This window comes from Homalodisca vitripennis, chromosome 3 (assembly GCF_021130785.1).
Source record: "Homalodisca vitripennis isolate AUS2020 chromosome 3, UT_GWSS_2.1, whole genome shotgun sequence".
NCBI classification, from domain to species: Eukaryota; Metazoa; Arthropoda; class Insecta; order Hemiptera; family Cicadellidae; genus Homalodisca; species Homalodisca vitripennis.
The window spans coordinates 181,708,337-181,730,132 of NC_060209.1; the positions used below are offsets into that span (position 1 = coordinate 181,708,337).

A 21,796-nucleotide genomic window follows, 5' to 3' on the forward strand; every position below is an offset into this window, starting at 1 on the left:
TGTCCGTTCTGTTTAACAGCTCACTCAGACTGCTGGCACTTCATGTGTACCTGCCAACTTTTCAAACTGATCGGCTCACTTCTTACTATGCGTGCGATTGTTTGAGCCCACCAGTCTCTTACTTCTGCTGTCCGTTCTGTTTAACAGCTCACTCAGACTGCTGGCACTTCATGTGTACCTGCCAACTTTTCAAACTGATCGGCTCACTTCTTACTATGCGTGCGATTGTTTGAGCCCACCAGTCTCTTACTTCTGCTGTCTGTTCTGTTTAACAGCTCACTCAGACTGCTGGCACTTCATGTGTACCTGCCAACTTTTGAAACTGATCGGCTCACTTCTTACTATGCGTGCGATTGTTTGAGCCCACCAGTCTCTTACTTCTGCTGTCCGTTCTGTTTAACAGCTCACTCAGACTGCTGGCACTTCATGTGTACCTGCCAACTTTTTCAAACTGATCGGCTCACTTCTTACTATGCGTGCGATTGTTTGAGCCCACCAGTCTCTTACTTCTGCTGTCTGTTCTGTTTAACAGCTCACTCAGACTGCTGGCACTTCATGTGTACCTGCCAACTTTTCAAACTGATCGGCTCACTTCTTACTATGCGTGCGATTGTTTGAGCCCACCAGTCTCTTACTTCTGCTGTCTGTTCTGTTTAACAGCTCACTCAGACTGCTGGCACTTCATGTGTACCTGCCAACTTTTCAAACTGATCGGCTCACTTCTTACTATGCGTGCGATTGTTTGAGCCCACCAGTCTCTTACTTCTGCTGTCTGTTCTGTTTAACAGCTCACTCAGACTGCTGGCACTTCATGTGTACCTGCCAACTTTTCAAACTGATCGGCTCACTTCTTACTATGCGTGCGATTGTTTGAGCCCACCAGTCTCTTACTTCTGCTGTCTGTTCTGTTTAACAGCTCACTCAGACTGCTGGCACTTCATGTGTACCTGCCAACTTTTCAAACTGATCGGCTCACTTCTTACTATGCGTGCGATTGTTTGAGCCCACCAGTCTCTTACTTCTGCTGTCTGTTCTGTTTAACAGCTCACTCAGACTGCTCACTTCATGTGTACCTACTGGCACTTCATGTGTACCTGCCAACCTGTCAAACATTGATCGGCTCACTTTTTACTATGCGTGCGATTGTTTGAGCCCACCAGTCTCTTACTTCTGCTGTCCGTTCTGTTTAACGGCTCACTCAGACTGCTGGCACTTCATGTGTACCTGCCAACTTTTGAAACTGATCGGCTCACTTCTTACTATGCGCGCGATTGTTTGAACCCACCAGTCTCTTACTTCTGCTGTCCGTTCTGTTTAACGGCTCACTCAGACTGCTGGCACTTCATGTGTACCTGCCAACTTTTGAAACTGATCGGCTCACTTCTTACTATGCGCGCGATTGTTTGAACCCACCAGTCTCTTACTTCTGCTGACCGTTCTGTTTAACAGCTCACTCAGACTGCTGGCACTTCATGTGTACCTGCCAACTTTTCAAACTGATCGGCTCACTTCTTACTATGCGTGCGATTGTTTGAGCCCACCAGTCTCTTACTTCTGCTGTCCGTTCTGTTTAACAGCTCACTCAGACTGCTGGCACTTCATGTGTACCTGCCAACTTTTCAAACTGATCGGCTCACTTCTTACTATGCGTGCGATTGTTTGAGCCCACCAGTCTCTTACTTCTGCTGTCTGTTCTGTTTAACAGCTCACTCAGACTGCTGGCACTTCATGTGTACCTGCCAACTTTTCAAACTGATCGGCTCACTTTTTACTATGCGTGCGATTGTTTGAGCCCACCAGTCTCTTACTTCTGCTGTCTGTTCTGTTTAACAGCTCACTCAGACTGCTGGCACTTCATGTGTACCTGCCAACCTTTCAAACTGATCGGCTCACTTTTTACTATGCGTGCGATTGTTTGAGCCCACCAGTCTCTTACTTCTGCTGTCTGTTCTGTTTAACAGCTCACTCAGACTGCTGGCACTTCATGTGTACCTGCCAACTTTTCAAACTGATCGGCTCACTTTTTACTATGCGTGCGATTGTTTGAGCCCACCAGTCTCTTACTTCTGCTGTCTGTTCTGTTTAACAGCTCACTCAGACTGCTGGCACTTCATGTGTACCTGCCAACTTTTCAAACTGATCGGCTCACTTTTTACTATGCGTGCGATTGTTTGAGCCCACCAGTCTCTTACTTCTGCTGTCTGTTCTGTTTAACAGCTCACTCAGACTACTGGCACTTCATGTGTACCTGCCAACCTTTCACTGATCGGCTCACTTTTTACTATGCGTGCGATTGCTTGAGCCCACCAGTCTCTTACTTCTGCTGTCCGTTCTGTTTAACGGCTCACTCAGACTGCTGGCACTTCATGTGTACCTGCCAACTTTTCAAACTGATCGGCTCACTTCTTACTATGCGCGCGCGATTGTTTGAACCCACCAGTCTCTTACTTCTGCTGACCGTTCTGTTTAACAGCTCACTCAGACTGCTGGCACTTCATGTGTACCTGCCAACTTTTGAAAACTGATCGGCTCACTTCTTACTATGCGCGCGATTGTTTGAACCCACCAGTCTCTTACTTCTGCTGACCGTTCTGTTTAACAGCTCACTCAGACTGCTGGCACTTCATGTGTACCTGCCAACTTTTCACACTGATCGGATCACTTTTTACTATGCGTGCGATTGTTTGAGCCCACCAGTCTCTTACTTCTGCTGTCTGTTCTGTTTAACAGCTCACTCAGACTGCTGGCACTTCATGTGTACCTGCCAACCTGTCACACTGATCGGCTCACTTTTTACTATGCGTGCGATTGTTTGAGCCCACCAGTCTCTTACTTCTGCTGTCTGTTCTGTTTAACAGCTCACTCAGACTGCTGGCACTTCATGTGTACCTGCCAACTTTTCAAACTGATCGGCTCACTTTTTACTATGCGTGCGATTGTTTGAGCCCACCAGTCTCTTACTTCTGCTGTCTGTTCTGTTTAACAGCTCACTCAGACTGCTGGCACTTCATGTGTACCTGCCAACTTTTCAAACTGATCGGCTCACTTTTTACTAGGCGTGCGATTGTTTGAGCCCACCAGTCTCTTACTTCTGCTGTCTGTTCTGTTTAACAGCTCACTCAGACTACTGGCACTTCATGTGTACCTGCCAACCTGTCACATTGATCGGCTCACTTTTTACTATGCGTGCGATTGCTTGAGCCCACCAGTCTCTTACTTCTGCTGTCTGTTCTGTTTAACAGCTCACTCAGACTGCTGGCACTTCATGTGTACCTGCCAACTTTTCAAACTGATCGGCTCACTTTTTACTATGCGTGCGATTGTTTGAGCCCACCAGTCTCTTACTTCTGCTGTCCGTTCTGTTTAACAGCTCACTCACACTGCTGGCACTTTATGTGTACCTGCCAACCTGTCACACTGATCGGCTCACTTTTTACTAGGCGTGCGATTGTTTGAACCCGCCAGTAACTTATTTCTGCTGTCCGTTCTGTTTAACAGCTCACTCAGACTGCTGGCACTTTATGTGTACCTGCCAACCTGTCACACTGATCGGCTCACTTTTTACTAGGCGTGCGATTGCTTGAACCCGCCAGTAACTTATTTCTGCGTTCCGTTCTGTTTAACAGCTCACTCAGACTGGAACGGTTGGAATAGTCAGGAATCTTCTGCAACAAATTATGCAAGTAGTAGTCAGTTTTTTGCGAAGTAGGATTCAATATTAAGAGACAAGTGATGTATGTCAGCACGCTCTGCAATCATAGACCGCAGCCAGTACAAACGTCAAACGTAGATGTTAGGTCTATATTTCTCGTCAGGTTCACTATTGATTTCTCGAGCCTATCAGTTATTCATTTCTGGATTCCACTCTGTTTAACAGCTCACTCAGACTGCTGGCACTTCATATGTATTTGCCAACTTTTCAAACTGATCGGTCCACTTCTTACTAGGCGTGCGATTTCTTCAACCCATCAGTCACTCATTTCTAGTTTCCTTTCTATTCAATCGTCGTGTACGTGATGTGTTGGTAACGTCTCACTCAGAATTCTGAGAAGGCTATATTTTGGACATGGTATAAGATATACATAAGCCAAGGGGTGGTATTTAAATACCCAGTTTTATGTGAGTTTCTTTTTATACAAGACATAACTCATATAGCAGTGATTTCCTCGGTGAGTTGTACGTGTTGTATTGAGTTGGCCTTTCGCTAAGAATGAGTCTACGACACCATAACCGTATACAAGTGATGAGCAACATTTGTGTATTTGATCCTAATGAAGTGAAAGTTATTGCATTGAGTGGTATCCATGATACAAAATGGTTAACAGTGAAAATAACACGTTTTTTAGTTTGGTTCTGTCTATAAAAGTTGAATACCTCAAAAATTAGTAAAATTTATACAATTTGAATTTGAATGACGTAATAGTCTGTGGTACACAGACATTTGAAGCGGAATTTAGTCTTGTCAAGAATTCTTTTTCTTTCCGAATCGTGGCCTTTAATGTCGGACGTGTGAGAAGTCACGAATATGGTTTTCCAAAGTGGTTAATCCATCTTATTCAGCGATCATAAACTCCACCAGGGCTGCAGGTGCTGCGGGGGTAAGATAGAACTTCTTTCTTTACCTTAAGTATTGCTCACGTAGTCTTAAATTTGTAAAGGACACTATTATGTGTATCAGACCATTTCCCTTGGTACGTTTCGAATCCTATTTCAGTTTTTATCCCCCTTACGCTGCTTACAATGTAAGAAAAGTAGTTCAATTCGTATAAACTGGGGACGCTGTGGTTTGGGTTCACTCAGCCATTCAGTTCCGAGCGCAGTCCTATTCAATCGTCTCCTCAATGGCCTAAGGGTAATAGTTACTCAGACTGCACTGGGTATATACTGTACCTGCAAGATGTGGTTAGAGTTAACTCAGCTATTCAGTCGTCTCGTCGATGGCCCGAGAGTAATAGTTACTCCGACTGTTAGCACTTGGTGTATACTGTACCTGCAAACTTTCAAGCCGATCGGCTCGTTCTGTATAAACTGGGTAAAATGTGGTTAGAGTTCATTCAGCTATTCAGTCGTCTCGTCGATGGCCCGAGAGTAATAGTTACTCCGACTGTTAGCACTTGGTGTATACTGTACCTGCAAACTTTCAAGCCGATCGGCTCGTTCTGTATAAACTGGGTAAAATGTGGTTAGAGTTCATTCAGCTATTCAGTCGTCTCGTCGATGGCCCGAGAGTAATAGTTACTCCGACTGTTAGCAATTGGTGTATACTGTACCTGCAAACTTTCAAGCCGATCGGCTCGTTCTGTATAAACTGGGTAAGATGTGGTTAGAGTTCATTCAGATATTCAGTCGTCTCGTCGATGGCCCGAGAGTAATAGTTACTCCGACTGTTAGCAATTGGTGTATACTGTACCTGCAAACTTTCAAGCCATCGGCTCGTTCTGTATAAACTGGGTAAGATGTGGTTAGAGTTCATTCAGATATTCAGTCGTCTCGTCGATGGCCCTAGAGTAATAGTTACTCCGACTGTTGGCACTTGGTTGTATACTGTACCTGCAAACTTTCAAGCCGATCGGCTCGTTCTGTATAAACTGGGTAAGATGTGGTTAGAGTTCATTCAGCTATTCAGTCGTCTCGTCGATGGCCCGAGAGTAATAGTTACTCCGACTGTTGGCACTTGGTGTATACTGTACCTGCAAACTTTCAAGCCGATCGGCTCGTTCTGTATAAACTGGGTAAGATGTGGTTAGAGTTCATTCAGCTATTCAGTCGTCTCGTCGATGGCCCGAGAGTAATAGTTACTCCGACTGTTGGCACTTGGTGTATACTGTACCTGCAAACTTTCAAGCCGATCGGCTCGTTCTGTATAAACTGGGTAAGATGTGGTTAGAGTTCATTCAGCTATTCAGTCGTCTCGTCGATGGCCCGAGAGTAATAGTTACTCCGACTGTTGGCACTTGGTGTATACTGTACCTGCAAACTTTCAAGCCGATCGGCTCGTTCTGTATAAACTGGGTAAGATGTGGTTAGAGTTCATTCAGCTATTCAGTCGTCTCGTCGATGGCCCGAGAGTAATAGTTACTCCGACTGTTGGCACTTGGTGTATACTGTACCTGCAAACTTTCAAGCCGATCGGCTCGTTCTGTATAAACTGGGTAAGATGTGGTTAGAGTTAACTCAGCTATTCAGTCGTCTCGTCGATGGCCCGAGAGTAATAGTTACTCCGACTGTTGGCACTTGGTGTATACTGTACCTGCAAACTTTCAAACTGATCGGCTCGTTCTGTATAAACTGGGTAAGCTGTGGTTAGAGTTCATTCAGCTATTCAGTCGTCTCGTCGATGGCCCGAGAGTAATAGTTACTCCGACTGTTGGCACTTGGTGTATACTGTACCTGCAAACTTTCAAGCCGATCGGCTCGTTCTGTAAACTATGCGAGCATTGGCTTAGGCCCGGACAACCGTTTAGTCTCGAGTTCAATGTTGTTTAACAGTCAATACGGTGGATTGTAAATACTTCGCTCCTGTCCAATTACTGTGGAGTTTACGGGCTGGATTTGCTGCTCTTCAACTTCGTGCTGGATAATAATTTAGCATACATTCTTACAATAATTGAGTTTGTAAATATGTTATGAAATAACTATAGTGCTTTTTTGTTTATGTAAATTATTTCATACATTTACTTGTAAGTCAGAAAGAATTATAGGCTCTTCTCAGTAAAATTAAAATTAAATTTCCTATCTCAATTATTAATAGCTAATTATAAATGGTTTTCGGTTAACTATGGTCTACCTGCCGCACCTGTCGCCATTGTGCTGACGATACTTACATAGTAACTCTTAGTCTGAAAACTGCTTTTAACATTTTTATGTTAGGTTGATACGTTTATAATATATGAAATGTGCGTTTTATTTCATTAAAATGGAGTAAGTCTAAGTGACTGATTGAGTTGACCATGGACTCCTTTAATCTCTAAAATACGTCAGGAATGTCGTAGACAATTCATGTTTAGATTTGTGCAGAGTTAAAAAAAAACTACAAGGGTATTAATCTAAAATAAAAAATATAAAAATTAGAGGTTTTGCAGACTAAAGCCTAGTATGTGCGTCATTAAAATAAAGTGATTGTACCTAGGCCGGGCTGCGCGTGTGACGGTGTGTGCGCGTCCGGGCGTGAGGGTCGTCTAATCCTCTGGGGATCTTGAGGCTCCGGTCAAAAAACAATGTCAATTCTGAGACATTATTATAAACCCATGCAGAATGACAAATTTCTAAATTTGTTAATACAGTTATTTAAGGTACAAGGTACATATTATCACAAATATGCGCTTGTAATTCTCGTGTTTTTTCAAACCTTATACATCATCCCTTTAAATAGGAATAAACTAAAATAAACCAAAATTGAGCAGGTATTTAGTTTCAATAAGTTTGAAGATACAAGAAAGTATATAGTAGTAGCCTAAGAAGCAATCGCAATGTGGCTTTACACAAGTAACAACTTTTAAAAACCAAGACAAGACCACGTAAAAGAAAACTTTTTGGAGGGTTGTACAAAATATATATGCTCTTGTTTTAAGCATTAAAAGTAAAGTTTTTAAACCTTATTGAAGAAAAATCTTTAAATTATACAATGTACATCTTTTTTAATGATTACCTCTCACATACTCCTTTACATGTTGTTAGTTTATGTTTAGGCTGTAAAACTTATTTTTATAATCTGGTTTACTGTAAAAATCTGATAAATAACAATCTTACATGTCATCCAAAACTGTGAAAGCATACTTAGAAATGCTTATATAAATAAATATCGGTATTATACAATTGTCCAACAACGTGCTGTTATCCATTAAATCTTTTTTTGTATTCCGTCAATCACTATTTCACTCAAAGGCGAATGTGGAAAAGATGTTACATTTCCAAAAATGACTACGGATACCAAAATGGCAAAAATTTCGTCGATGTATCCCAAGTCTCGTCTGCCTGGTACAACAGTTGACAAGATAAATTGAATCAAGTATAAGTGAAACAAGATATGTACTCATTCAATGCGTACAGAGTTAACTAGAGGCAGACGTAGTATTGACGCAAGGATTTGTTACTCTTGAGTGAAGAGACCTGACGCCGCGCCGCAGGATCAACTCATGCAGATCACACAGGTATCACGAGATCACTGATCGAACATCTCATCCGATATCGTGACTGATGGAGCTTCTCATCTTTGATATCGGCACTGATTCGTGAAGGATGAATGTGTATCGGCGAGACACAATGATGTGGATAAAATTAGATGGAGGGAAATGTCGGATCGGTAATCGTTCTCAGAAAATCTTTTGCGGTAAATTCTCTGCCGGATATATTCTCAACAGCACTGACGAGGGGGTTCGTGGAATCTCAGAGAAATGGCTGACTTAGCGATGCATCTGACCTAGATGCATATGGATAAGTCGCCTCGTATAAGTCGCATATTGTGACTAATGAAGCTTTTCGCCGCCGGCACTGGCAGAAGAATTCTCGTTACAGTTTAAACGTTTATGCTGTTATTAGTTTATTTTAGCTTTCAGAGATATTAAATTTCTACACTTACGTTTTTATAATCCGTGCATGTTTATCTGTTCTAACAGAATAAATTAAATGAAAATGTTAAAATTATGTAAATTAAACGAAATAGTTTTTTCTCTTAAAAGAAGAAATGAATACAAACGTAAAATTACCTAATGAGTTCTTAAGGGTTGGGACTCTAATTTATTTTTCTATACTCTCAACTATGTTAATGCAAGCTAACACTTCTGTGATACAAATGATTTTTAGAATCAAATACAGTACGTAAATTATTTCCCAGCCCTGTGCCTAAAATTGGCGTGTCGTGTCTTAATTAAAAAGGACAAAATTCTGCAGAAAATCTCTTAATTTACAAACGGCGTTATACAATCTGGTTGGAATTTGTGTCATGAGGAAGGAACTAAATTTAAACAAAATATTTCGGAAATAAAAATAACAAATTCAGATCAACATGAATTGAGATTGTACCATGATGTTTAATTATTACTTTTCTTGAACAATGGGTGGAGCTTTTTAAACGTAGTTTATTTCGATGACGACAAATATTACGCCCTGATTTGAAAAATCAACAAGAAACTACAGTTACGCTACTTGTTAAGAAAGTGTTTTTATCTGTTTCACGAGGAATGGTACTGTCGGCAATTTTTAGTCACTAACACGGTTTTTCTTGTGAAGTACAAACCGCTGATTAAATTCTACATTGAACTATATGGAGCGTCATTCCGCTCACGAACATAGGTTTTTCGTTGTTATTTACTACGTCTACAATTCGTGTAGACGTTAGTGAGAATTGTACCAGCACTATTCGGGCATTATAACCCGTTAGGAGAGAGCCAATCTTCATTGTATAAGAAGAAAACCTACTGACATTACGGTAATTTTTAATTTCTAAGTTGGCTGACGCCGATATAATCATTATTTAGGTGCCTGACGTTTAGTTTTCATGTGTAGCATATCGACCAAAAAGAGTGTGATATATATTATTATTTAAGAGTGCAATGCCAATTTGATCTGACAACCCGAGCTACTATGAAATGACTTTGGTAACCACCACGTGTGGCCATTAAGAAAATCACCGACAAATTCAATAGATATGGGTTACTATTGGATGTTCAAGACATGCCCTCGCAGTCGTCATCTGGACAGTCGCAAATATCGACGCATGTCCATCACGATCTATCAACCCCGATTTATCACCATTATCGATAGTTCTCCATTAACTACAACACAATGCACTACACTGTATTTAATGATGGATGAAATTGAACAGGAATTTGAACCAAGAGATTATCGAGGGCGTTGCAACTTAATCAATTTGGGTTTGATGGTGATTTTGCGTACTCTCTGATAAAGCTCATTTTCAACTTAATTGATGTGTCAACAGCAAAACTGTCCAATCTGGAAACTGCGAAATTCACAACCCATTCAAGAAAAAATATATCAATATTAGCTCACTTTTCAGGGTGTATTATGGGTTTTGGCGTCATTGAGCCTTACTGTTTTGAGAGTTCTCGAGATGACACACTTACAGTCAATGGTGGTCGTTATTGGGGATGAGAAACTATTAGGTTTGGCACCATTAGGAGGCTCTGGGTGATGATGATTATGAAGATTGAATTAATTAGGAAGGCTTGTGGTTCCAACAAAGCGATGCCACTAGTTCACACTTTCCCGGCTTATCTGTCGTTTTGGAAATCAAAATTGGTCACAAAGATTGTGTGACTCACACGATTGGAATTTCATTTTTTGTTTGGAGATTTCTTGATGCAAATATTTATTAACAAGCCCATTGTAACGACGAATTTTTAAGTTTTTTTTAAATTTAAAGGTATTTGTAAAAAAACGTTAGAGTTCAAAAAAATATAAACATCGACAATCCAAATAATATTACTTTACTTTGTTCAATTTACACAGCTTTTTAGTCATTGCGCCTACTCTCGGATCAAAACAGATACTCGAGTTTGAACGTTTACCACAAATTAAGTAAAAGAGCTACAATAACGAGAGTTGCATTAACATTTAGGTTGTTTAAACCGGCGTTTACCGAAGAAAATAATTTACTAACAATAAGTTTCAGTTTTATGTCGATAATAATGAAAAAATGTACAGGTCTTTGGAGCTTTTCAACCGAACTGCAATTTTGAGCCTTCATATAACTCGTAAACTTTTGATCTGATTAAGACTAAATACTTATGCAAGATAGGTATTTATTTACTGTTTTTGAGTGTGTAATTTTATAATTATATGAATGTAATCAGTTTCGTTTTTATTGTTGACCGGGTGGTACAAGAAATCGCCATTGGTTCATTATGAAATTCATTATCATGGGCTTTTAATTTTGTACACGTCGATTTGGAGAATTTACTTTTAAAGACTGATTTTATTTAATTTATAGCTGACAAACGATACTTTAAGTTATCTATGAGGATCCACAAGAACTGTATATGACAGTGATCTAATAAAAATTATGGTAAGGACGAAAGTTTTCATGTTCAATGTCAATATTTTTGTAACATTTATTGAGAAGACAAAAGAGGTAAGGTTTATAAGGTAACACAATCCGCGTTATTTTATTTTGAAATTTAATATTTAAAAAATTAAAATTTGCAAGACTACTTGTGCTTACTTTGGAAATACATATACTAAAATTTGAAAGAAACTGAACATAAAATTTGGTAAAATAACGCGAAGACGGATTGAAAATACAAAAAGCTGAGTGATGTGTAGTGGAGTGGATAAACAGAATATCATTCTCGAACATATACAAGTATGGATAACGTTCACGTTGGCTGAACATTGTATCTCGTCACGTGTAAAGTCAGTTTGCAAGTTCACGCCAGCTACCCCGGTTATTTCAGGGACAGTTTTTCTTCTTGTGTGCGTGATTTGAAACTCTGTTCCAGAATATTTTATCACAATACATCATGCTAGACTCATATTATTATTTATTAGCTCGCGAAAAGTTGTGCCCAAACCGGGATTCGAACCCGCGACCCTTGGACTGGTAGGATTAGACGCTAACCACTCCGCTACCTGGAACGGCAGTAGCAATCGTGAAATCTGGCACGTAAACCTATTGTGGTGTTATATGTTTCGCGATTTTTAATCCGAGTTTTAAATTTTATGATATTCGGAGTAGAATACAATACGAGTGCTGAACAGTTATTCAGAACTTGATTGAGTTGGAATACGTGATGATGCCAATCACCATCCACTGTACTGTGTTTACCGCCGACATGTTGTGTGACACTTGGTGCCACAACACAGGTCGTTATGTGACGAGACAATAACAGCTCGGTAGCTGCAGTGGTACCAAACCTTGATGGCCCACACTGAGTGGTGTACCAACTGTCACAACCCTTGGCTCCGGTAATGTAGTGTAACAGCCACTCTATACAGTGATTCCGTCTGTGATGTGGCAAGACAGCTCTTTTTATAGCCTGTCAGAACACAATAGTTCTAAATGGAACTACTAAGTGTAAACAAACAATTAATCTGATGGTTTTTTAGTAGGACTGTTCAACTCGCAGAACGAACTCGTAGAAAAGTTAATCAATGCACTTCTAGTTTATTACGTTTCCTACCCTAAATAAAGTTCTTTACATTCCACTAATTAATGTTACAGAACAGTGCTCAATTACTGTTCTCCGTGAATAAAGTACGTATTTAAAGAAACGTATTCTCTTTGATGATTGCGTGCTACATGTTTTTTGTTATGTAGTTTACTGGGAATATTTAGTAAAATTATAGTAATTAAATATATTATATAATAGTTCAACGTATTTTTAAATTTATTTACATCCTAATAATCCAGGAGTCGAGGGCCAATGTTTTCTGGAAATGAATAGAGAACTTTCTCGTAAGAAATCAACTGTTATACGCGCAGTTTTTTTTTTGAAGGTTCAAATGGAAGAATATCAAAACGGTTAAAAATAGTAAATTATAATTATTTTATCAAATCTTATTTATTCTTGATTGGCACATAAAATCAACCGTCAGGCACGTAACTTAATGTTAAATCGACGTCAGCTTACTGTATAAATATCCTTAAGGAGGTAATATTCGCCTATATCTATTTGTATGATGATGATATAGCTGTTATGTATCTGCCCGTGTAAATAAGTATAGTTTTTAAGTAGTTAGATATATTCCAATTCAAATTGGCTATCAGGCTCTGGACTATAATGATCAGACTGTTCTCTGAATCATGGATCGTGCTCTCGATCTGCATTTATTCTTTGTATTAGGTGTGTGATTTTCATAAACAGTTAAGAAAATGAGTTTAAAAACTACATACTTATGAGATACGAATATTAACATCTTTTGCCTGCATACGGATACATTAAAAACATAATTCTTCTATTTTAAAATATTATTTTTATACAGTGTTATACTAATGTGATTTATTTAATTCGTGAAGATACATATTTGGTAACATGTTTTCAATGCTTTAAAACATTTTTTAAGTAGTTTCAAAAGTATAAAGGGAGTTGCGGCGGCCTGCTATGGTAGTGGTACGGGTCTACATTCCCTCACAATGGCTATTCTTAAACATTTCAATGTGTTTAATAAAATAACCCTTACCATAGGAGAGTACATAGACTTACAGAAATACGTAAAATTTCTTCCTTTGCCTGGTTCACAGTTGTATGCCTTACGATGCCAACAAATCCACTAATCTTCTTGAAACATTACTTATGAATGGACTAATTACTGCTAGGCCTTCATTACATTTGGTTCTAAATTTTGGTGTTACAGTTTTATAACTAATCGGTGAATTGGAAAATCTAAGAAACAAAAAAGTCATATGAATATGTGGCCTTGTGTTTAAGTAACCACGGAATATACAGAACACATTGTGTTGGCGTTACTAAACAGCTGATAAATTGTAAGCAAGATATTTTCAGCTTTTCTGTACAATGACACCAAATAAGAAAACCTGAGATCTTTTAATCCAGTAATGTACGTGTTTAGAATTTTGAATGATGAACTTGTACACGTGGCATAGTTTCTTTCCTTTACACACAACTAGCGAACAGCATTATAATCAGAGCCTAGTATATATTGTCACTATGAACTAATTACCGGTGTACTTGGACTGTTATCATAGTTTCTTTCTTTCCAACCCTCCAACTAGCGAACAGCATTATAATCAGAAAGAAACTCTGAGTTTAAATCTTGAAACCAGTAAAAAATGCTCATGCCAAAAGAGAGCTCTAATGTTGACAACAACTAGATGTGTCCATATTCGTGTATATTCTACAATTTGTTTACAATTTCTGGAATTCTAAACTAAACAAAAATGTTAGCTTAATTTCGAAATTATTATTTTTTTAATGTAAAAATTTTAAAAAAAAACAATATCACTCTTCGCTTTTGGTCCTCCTACCTTGAATGATATCAGGTTATGAGAATGGTATTGTATATTTGTAGTTGTTCTTGTTCTGTGAATGTTAAAACAATTATATCGATCGTAGTGATAAATGTAGCCTTACATTTACGATTGTGCGTCTTTGACAATAAATTGCGATATAATATTATATCATAACATAATCTTATTGTTTTCACAATATTTTGTACGTGTGCAAAACACTTATACATGTCCTGCCAACTGGCCACCATTTCGGAAGTTGATGTTTAAAAGTAAACAAACGGCATGTTGGATTAACATAGGTTCTAAAATTATTGATAACTTAACAGTATAATGTTAATGTACCTATATAGTAATACTCGCATCTAAGACAGTAACTAGAAAGCGTTGACAGTCTGCCTACAATGAATGGTTTCGCTTGTCTGATTCCAGGATGTGCTCGATGTTTTTGCCAGAGATATCGAGCTTCGTGTCAGCCATGTTGTTTGCCGTCCACCCCATCCATACCGAGGCGGTGAGTCCCCACTTTAATTTGCACGTGATCGATGTCAGTGTAGAGTAATCACAGTGATTTGGAGTGTAACCGTCACACAACCCACACCCTTGTGTTACAGGTAACATTCATTGTGTAGTCTTGCAGTTGAGAACTACAATGCTCTATAGAGTAACACGGTGTTTGCGTGTAGTAACCAGACTAGCAGCGGAACGCAGTTTCCCCTACGTTATCACATTAGCCAGAGCGCAATAATCAGTGTTCTGCTCTCGGGAAATTGCAAGTTCTTTAATTAACACTGTACTGAATTCCTCCACAACAGCTGTTTAGGGTTTAGTTTATTTAGCTAGAGTAACGCGGCTTGTTCGTGTAGCAACCAAACTGGCGGCGGAACGCAGTTTTTCCAACGTCATCACATTAGCCAGGGCGCAACAGTCAGTGTTTAGCTCTCGGGAAATTGCAAGTGCTTTAATTAACACTAAACTGAATCCCTCAACACCAAGTGTTTAGGGTTTAGTTTGATTACTACTTCCTGTTCCTGTAGTAACCAGACTGGCGGCGGAACGCAGTTTTTCCAACGTCATCACATTAGCCAGGGCGCAACAGTCAGTGTTTAGCTCTCGGGAAATTGCAAGTGCTTTAATTAACACTAAACTGAATCCCTCAACAACAAGTGTTTAAGGTTTAGTTTGATTACTACTTCCTGTTCCTGTAGTAACCAGACTGGCGGCGGAACGCAGTTTTTCCAACGTCATCACATTAGCCAGGGCGCAACAGTCAGTGTTTAGCTCTCGGGAAATTGCAAGTGCTTTAATTAACACTGAACTGAATCCCTTCCCAACAGATGTTATTGTTTAGTTTATTTAGCTAGAGTAACAGGGCTTGTTCGCGTAGTAACAAACTGGCAGCGGAATGCAGTTTCCCCGATGTCATCACAATACCCAGGTTGCAACAATCAGTGTTAAGGTTTAGGGAAATTGCAAGTGCTTTAATTATCATTGAACCAAATTTCTACATAAGAGCTGTTTAGAGTTTAGTTTATTTAGCTAGAGTAACACGGCTTTTTCGCGTAGTAACCAGACTGGCAGCGGAATGCAGTTTCCCCGATGTCATCACATTAGCCAAGTCGCAACTATCAGTGTTCTGCTCTCGGGAAATTGCAAGTGCTTTAATTATCATTGAACCAAATTTCTACATAAGAGCTGTTTAGAGTTTAGTTTATTTGGCTAGAGTAACAGGGCCTTGTTCGCGTAGTAACCAGACCGGCAGCGAAACGCAGTTTCCCCGATGTCATCACATTACCAAGTCGCAACTATCAGTGTTCTGCTCTCGGGAAATTGCAAGTGCTTTAATTATCATTGAACAAAATTTCTACATAAGAGCTGTTTAGAGTTTAGTTTATTTAGCTAGAGTAACAGGGCTTGTTCGCGTAGTAACCAGACCGGCAGCGAAACGCAGTTTCCCCGATGTCATTACATTACCAAGGTTGCAACAATCAGTGTTAAGCTCTAGGGAAATTGCAATTGCTTTAATTAACACTGAACTGAATCCCTACATAACAGCTGTTAGGGTTTAGTTATTTAACGTCCAGCTGCAGGTGTAATAAACTAAAAAATTTTGTTACTGTGTTACTACCACAGACTGGCAATGATTGTTATTTGTTTGTCGTTTAACACGTTGTGTTGCATTGTAGTTTTAGTACTTACTCTCTTGTTCCTCTTGTCCCATGCTGAAGTACTTTAGTAGTTCACTACGGACGACAGAGTTGTCTGACCGCACTGTTACAGGTCACTGGAGTGGTGGGACGGGCCGAGACTCTCTCATCGGTCTTCTTTTTGGCCGCCTTCATTTTGTACGCGAAGTCTACCAAGAGGAAACGGTTTACGGGTGAGTCTTATTTAGTCATATGTTTGTTGTTACACTTTAGATAAATAATTATGACAAATTGCTTGGAATATATATTATTTCTAACATCTCTCCAATATCCAAATTTTAAAAGTACGCTGAACAAAAATAATTATAAAATTACGTATTGAATCATTCTAAGTATAAGTTTATATTGCTGAACTGAAACGAAATCATAGGGTTAAAAATTCCTTTCTGACACTTAGTCAGTGTATTTTAATTGCTGTTTTTCAGTAGAATACGAGTATAATATTCAACTAGAAACAAGACAAATACATTCAATCTTGTTTTATTTAATTTATCATAACATGGTGCTAAAACTATGTCTGTTTTAAGCCAAAATAAATTACTTTCATTCGCACATTGATAACAGTAAGTTAAACATTGCTTATAAACTAATATTTTTAATATTTAACTGTATAAACTAAAATCATGTAAATTTCTGTCATGCATGATATTAAAATATGAAACTAATAATTCTAATTTAGATACAGTACATAGTGTTTTAATTGTGTATGAGTGCCAGACAGACAAATATATTTAGTTTTGTAGCATTGATAACGAAAACATTTGAAAGATTACTAACTACACTTTTGCAATAAAAATCATCAAATAGACGTAAAGGTTAAATGTATCGTATTTTAGTTGATTATTACTATTAGTATGTTACTCAGTTTTAGGAATATTAGGTATTAATACCTAACAAAAATCAGATCTTATGCTTCTTATTCAAATGACTTTAACCTTTCCATTTTCGGACTTAACGTGTAACAATATAAATTGTTGTGATTAAGTTAAAGTAAATCAATCGTTTATTGTAACAATAATACAGTAAACTCTCCGCAAACAATTGTTTATTACAAGGTAACTATTTAACTGTTATTTTGCGTATACAATGGTAGGCATGACATTCTTACAGATGTGCTATTTCTGAATTGTTCCGAAAGTAAAACAAAATAACTAAGCCCGAGTGCGTGTATGTGTGTCAGGGTGGCGTTGGCTGGTGTTCTCCATGTTGGCTGTGGCCACTGCGATGCTCTGCAAGGAGCAGGGTATCACCATCACGGGTATATGTGCCGTGTACGAGCTGTTTGTGGCACAGAAGGTAATGCCTCTTTCCGCACACTTCTTACAGCCTTTTATTTAAGAATAAAGTTAAGTTCGCTATAGCATGTAATCATACGGTATCACAATCACTGGCATATGTGCCGTGTACGAGCTGTTTGTGGCACAGAAGGTAATGTATCTTTTCGCACACTTCTTACTGCCTTTTATTTAAGAATAAAGTTAAGTTCGCTATAGCATGTAATCATACGGTATCACAATCACTGGCATATGTGCCGTGTACGAGCTGTTTGTGGCACAGAAGGTAATGTATCTTTCCGCACACTTCTTACTTCCTTTATAAGAATAGAATAAAGTTAAGTTCGCTATAGCATGTGTAATCATACGGTATCCCAATCACTGGCATATGTGCCGTGTACGAGCTGTTTGTGGCACAGAAGGTAATGTCTCTAAGAATAAATTTAAGTTCTCTTTCAACGATGCAAACAAATCAGTAAAACTGCGTGCCGAGATCCGCAATCTGATCTCTTCTTCAGGTAAATAACTAACCTAACACATAATTACAAACTAGGTTAAGATAAACAAATCATACCAGACCGTAATGACACGTCTAAGTCAGTAATCACAACCACCATGTCGTGTGTCAACTTCACTAACTCTAAAACATGCACTTAATAAAAAACTAAACACAACACTAATTATTAAAACTGAACTACAGAATACAGGTTACAATAGGTCTGCTTTCGTCGACCAACCACCTACGACTGCATGAGTCCTTGGTCAGTGCCTACCGATACAAAAATGTGCCTCATCATCAATCTTGGTGCCATCGCTAACTTGTTCGCTATCAATCTGTAACTCAATAAGTTTGTTGGCGTGACCAGTGTTGTGGTAACATCATTAGCTTTTACAGCTATCACTTTTCTATAAATCCGTTTATAATTTTTCAAAGTGTTTGAATTCCTCAATTGTTGAGTTCTTATTAATTTCGGAGAACAATACATTAAAATTTTCCCCTCTGTACTAAGATACCTTTGGTAATCTATTTGCACTTATCTATTTTAGCATTTGGTTGTATCTTAATTGAAGGGCAGCTCACGTTCAAATGGAAATTAAGATGTTCTTCAAAGTATTTGAACTATAATTCAACGGGATCTATGCAATTTAGACACTTTTGAAAGCAAAAGAGTTTAAACGTGCGTTGTTTGTGGGCCTCGTGTCTTGGGTAGGTTTATTGATGATTGGATCCCGTTAGTTTCAGACCATTGTGGATGACCTGTTGATCACAATGGTCTGAAATCGCTGTGTTGGCCTGAATGTCATTTAGGTTTGTAACGACGTTATCCATTGCTGTCACTGAAGTTCTGGTTACGCTCATTGGTGTGTCAACTGACTAGTTAAGACCAAACGTCGCAGCAAATCAGTGAATCGCTCCGTCATAGCGGCATTAATATCTAAGACGTCAATATTTTAGAATAAAGTTAAATTCGCTACAACATGCAATCCTAGGTAATCACTCTATCACTCGCATCTGAGCCGTGTACGAGCTGTTCGTTGCCCAGTAGATAATGTTTGCTACAGCATGAATTTCCTAGGGTATCTATCACTATCACTGGCATCTGTGCCCTGTACGAGCTGTTCGTTGTCCAGTAAGTAATGTTCGCTGCAGCATGCAATCCTAGAGTATCGCTATCACTGGCATCTGTGCCGTGTACGAGCTGTTCGTTGTCCAGTAGATAATGTTCGCTACAGCATGAATTTCCTAGTTTGTCACTATCACTGGCATCTGTGCCGTGTACGAGCTGTTCGTTGTCCGGTAGGTAATGTTCGCTACAGCATGCAATCCTAGGGTATCACTATCACTGGCATCTGTGCCGTGTACGAGCTGTTCGTTGTCCAGTAGATAATGTTCGCTACAGCATGAATTTCCTAGTTTGTCACTATCACTGGCATCTGTGCCGTGTACGAGCTGTTCGTTGTCCGGTAGGTAATGTTCGCTACAGCATGCAATCCTAGGGTATCACTATCACTGGCATCTGTGCCGTGTACGAGCTGTTCGTTGTCCAGTAGATAATGTTCGCTACAGCATGAATTTCCTAGTTTGTCACTATCACTGGCATCTGTGCCGTGTACGAGCTGTTCGTTGTCCGGTAGGTAATGTTCGCTACAGCATGCAATCCTAGGGGTATAACTATCACTGGCATCTGTGCCGTGTACGAGCTGTTCGTTGCCCAGTAGGTAATGCCTCTCACCGCACACTTGTTACCGTCTCTTATTTAAGAATAATGTTAAGTTCGCTGCATCTGTGCCGTGTACGAGGTATTTGTTGCCCAGTAGGTAATGTTCGCTACAACATCCACTCCTAATTACTTGGCAGAAAATGAGGGTAGAAGTGCTGTGAATGTGAGTTATTTGTATGGTCTTGCACAATCCGCCTCATTAAAATCCCCTCCTCTTACGTTATGAAGTGCCACTTGGCTTGATTATCAAGATGGATTTAATTTCGTTGTTTTCGATCCAGTATTATGTCGTACGTAATTTAAATGTATTTAATTGTAATCAATTTTATTGTTACGTAATAATAACATCTCATTTTATAAAGATAACTTCATGTTGATAACATGGTTCTAATATTATTGAATTGAATATATCCTTTTAATAATGAGCTGAGTCAATGATTTTCATTTCTTGTTCCGCTTTTAATAATATGATTAATTGATTCCGAAAATATTAAATGGTTTTTGCTATTAAATCAACTCTTTCCAACTAACCATTTACCATATAAGGGAACGAAATAATCCAAGTACAACTAATGTTGATAGTGGTTGGAATTTGGATTTGTAATTCACAATACAGGTAGAAATAGATTTTTGAGACCAATCGGGATCATTGTTCTCATAGCCAGTTTTTGAGACAGTATAATAATAACTGTTATTATTTAACTGTTTTCAAAGGTCCATGAAGATAAGTCCTTGGCAATTATGAGAATAGGTATATTGACCTTTCTAAATTGTCTATCTCTTTTTAAGGTTTTCTTTTCGAATATATCACAATTGAATCCCTGTTTCTTTCACAGCGATTCCTAAGTGAAATTATTGTGGTTCTATCTTTAGAAATGCTTGTTAAATTTTATTTGAAATGACGCCCTGTTTTTTAAAATCATTCAACAAGCCTGACATTTTTAAAGTAATTACCAACATTAAAAAATATTTATCAGTCTCTATACATCACTAACAGTGCATAAGTGCTTCCATCGCTCTTCAATCAATTCCTTTTTATTAGTAGGGAGTTTTTAATATTTCTTAGTTTCCATTTTTACTGTAAATGGCTCAAATTAAATTGATATTTAGTAAAGCAGTAAAGTATTTTATTTTAAGCACCCATTTCGGTATTAAATTGTACTCATATTTCATTAAAGGTAGTTGTGTTCAAATATATATTTGTCATCTACTTCAATCTTAAGTCTATTTGAACAATCAGATAACGAACAAATCAGTTCGGTTTACGCTCAATAGTACAGCTTCTATCAAACAGGATCGCATTGAAAGGATCAAAGGTGAACTCTATCATCAATTACTGTACTCTATAGCGCGTGTGTAACTTAAAGCTCACCATGAAAACCGGCCTGTACGGAAATGTAACAGCATTATTTGTGAGCCTTTATTGGCATGCGAACTGGAGAAGAGATAGTCCTTTGTATCAGATCTAAATGACGTATTTGGACCTCTTTGGTCCACAAATAACTTCAATCCAATTATCGGCCGGCACACGGCAAACACCTTAATGGGCTATTGTGCTCGTACTACTGTATAATAGTGTTGTTGGGTTATGTTCGTTAAAATGTCAAAATGTAAAGCTACCCTCTCGTTGCTCGTCAACCATCAAACTGATTGTTGCCGTAACATTGTCAAAATATCGTCCATTGTATTGTGAGACGGTTTCGATCGAATTGCGAGCATTCTATAAGTCGCTCGGTGATCTTTAAAACGTTCATTATTATCAAATTTCCGGCTATCTGGAAATTGCTTGGCGACTAGTTTGCCAAATGTGTGTCGCCTAGTGGCCATCATGAGCTATATCCGAGGTCCGCGCATGCGCACTGCGGTCTCAGACTAGAACAAAGCTCTCTTCAACCATCATCGGCTGCATTAGGCGAGTGACTTTCTTTTTAATCAGGGACTCTGGCAAAATAAGAAGGTGATGAAATTACTTTCAGACTTTCTAAGATATTTCGGAAAGTCGTTTGGATATTCCTTTCTTAATGTTCTTTAAAAGTGCAATTTCACATAGCATTACCAAACGAGAGATTACTGGCTCCATTTCTTGCTTGCAAAGCAATCGTGTAGCCTAATTTGTAGGTAGCTTAAAGTTTATCCCAAAATTAACAAGTGTGTTTGTCTTGAAATTTA

At 38.7% G+C, this 21,796-nt stretch overlaps 1 protein-coding gene across 1 annotated transcript in view; it reads left to right on the forward strand.

Moving 5' to 3' along the window:
- LOC124357827 (protein O-mannosyl-transferase Tmtc3) overlaps positions 1 to 21,796 on the forward strand; it is an 80,082-nt gene that overhangs the window by 20,383 nt on the left and 37,903 nt on the right. The window contains exons 3-5 of the mRNA XM_046809891.1: positions 14,357 to 14,438; positions 16,205 to 16,304; positions 17,312 to 17,427. Of these exons, the coding sequence (XP_046665847.1) occupies positions 14,357 to 14,438; positions 16,205 to 16,304; positions 17,312 to 17,427 (298 nt within the window). The remainder of the gene's footprint in view (positions 1 to 14,356; positions 14,439 to 16,204; positions 16,305 to 17,311; positions 17,428 to 21,796) is intronic.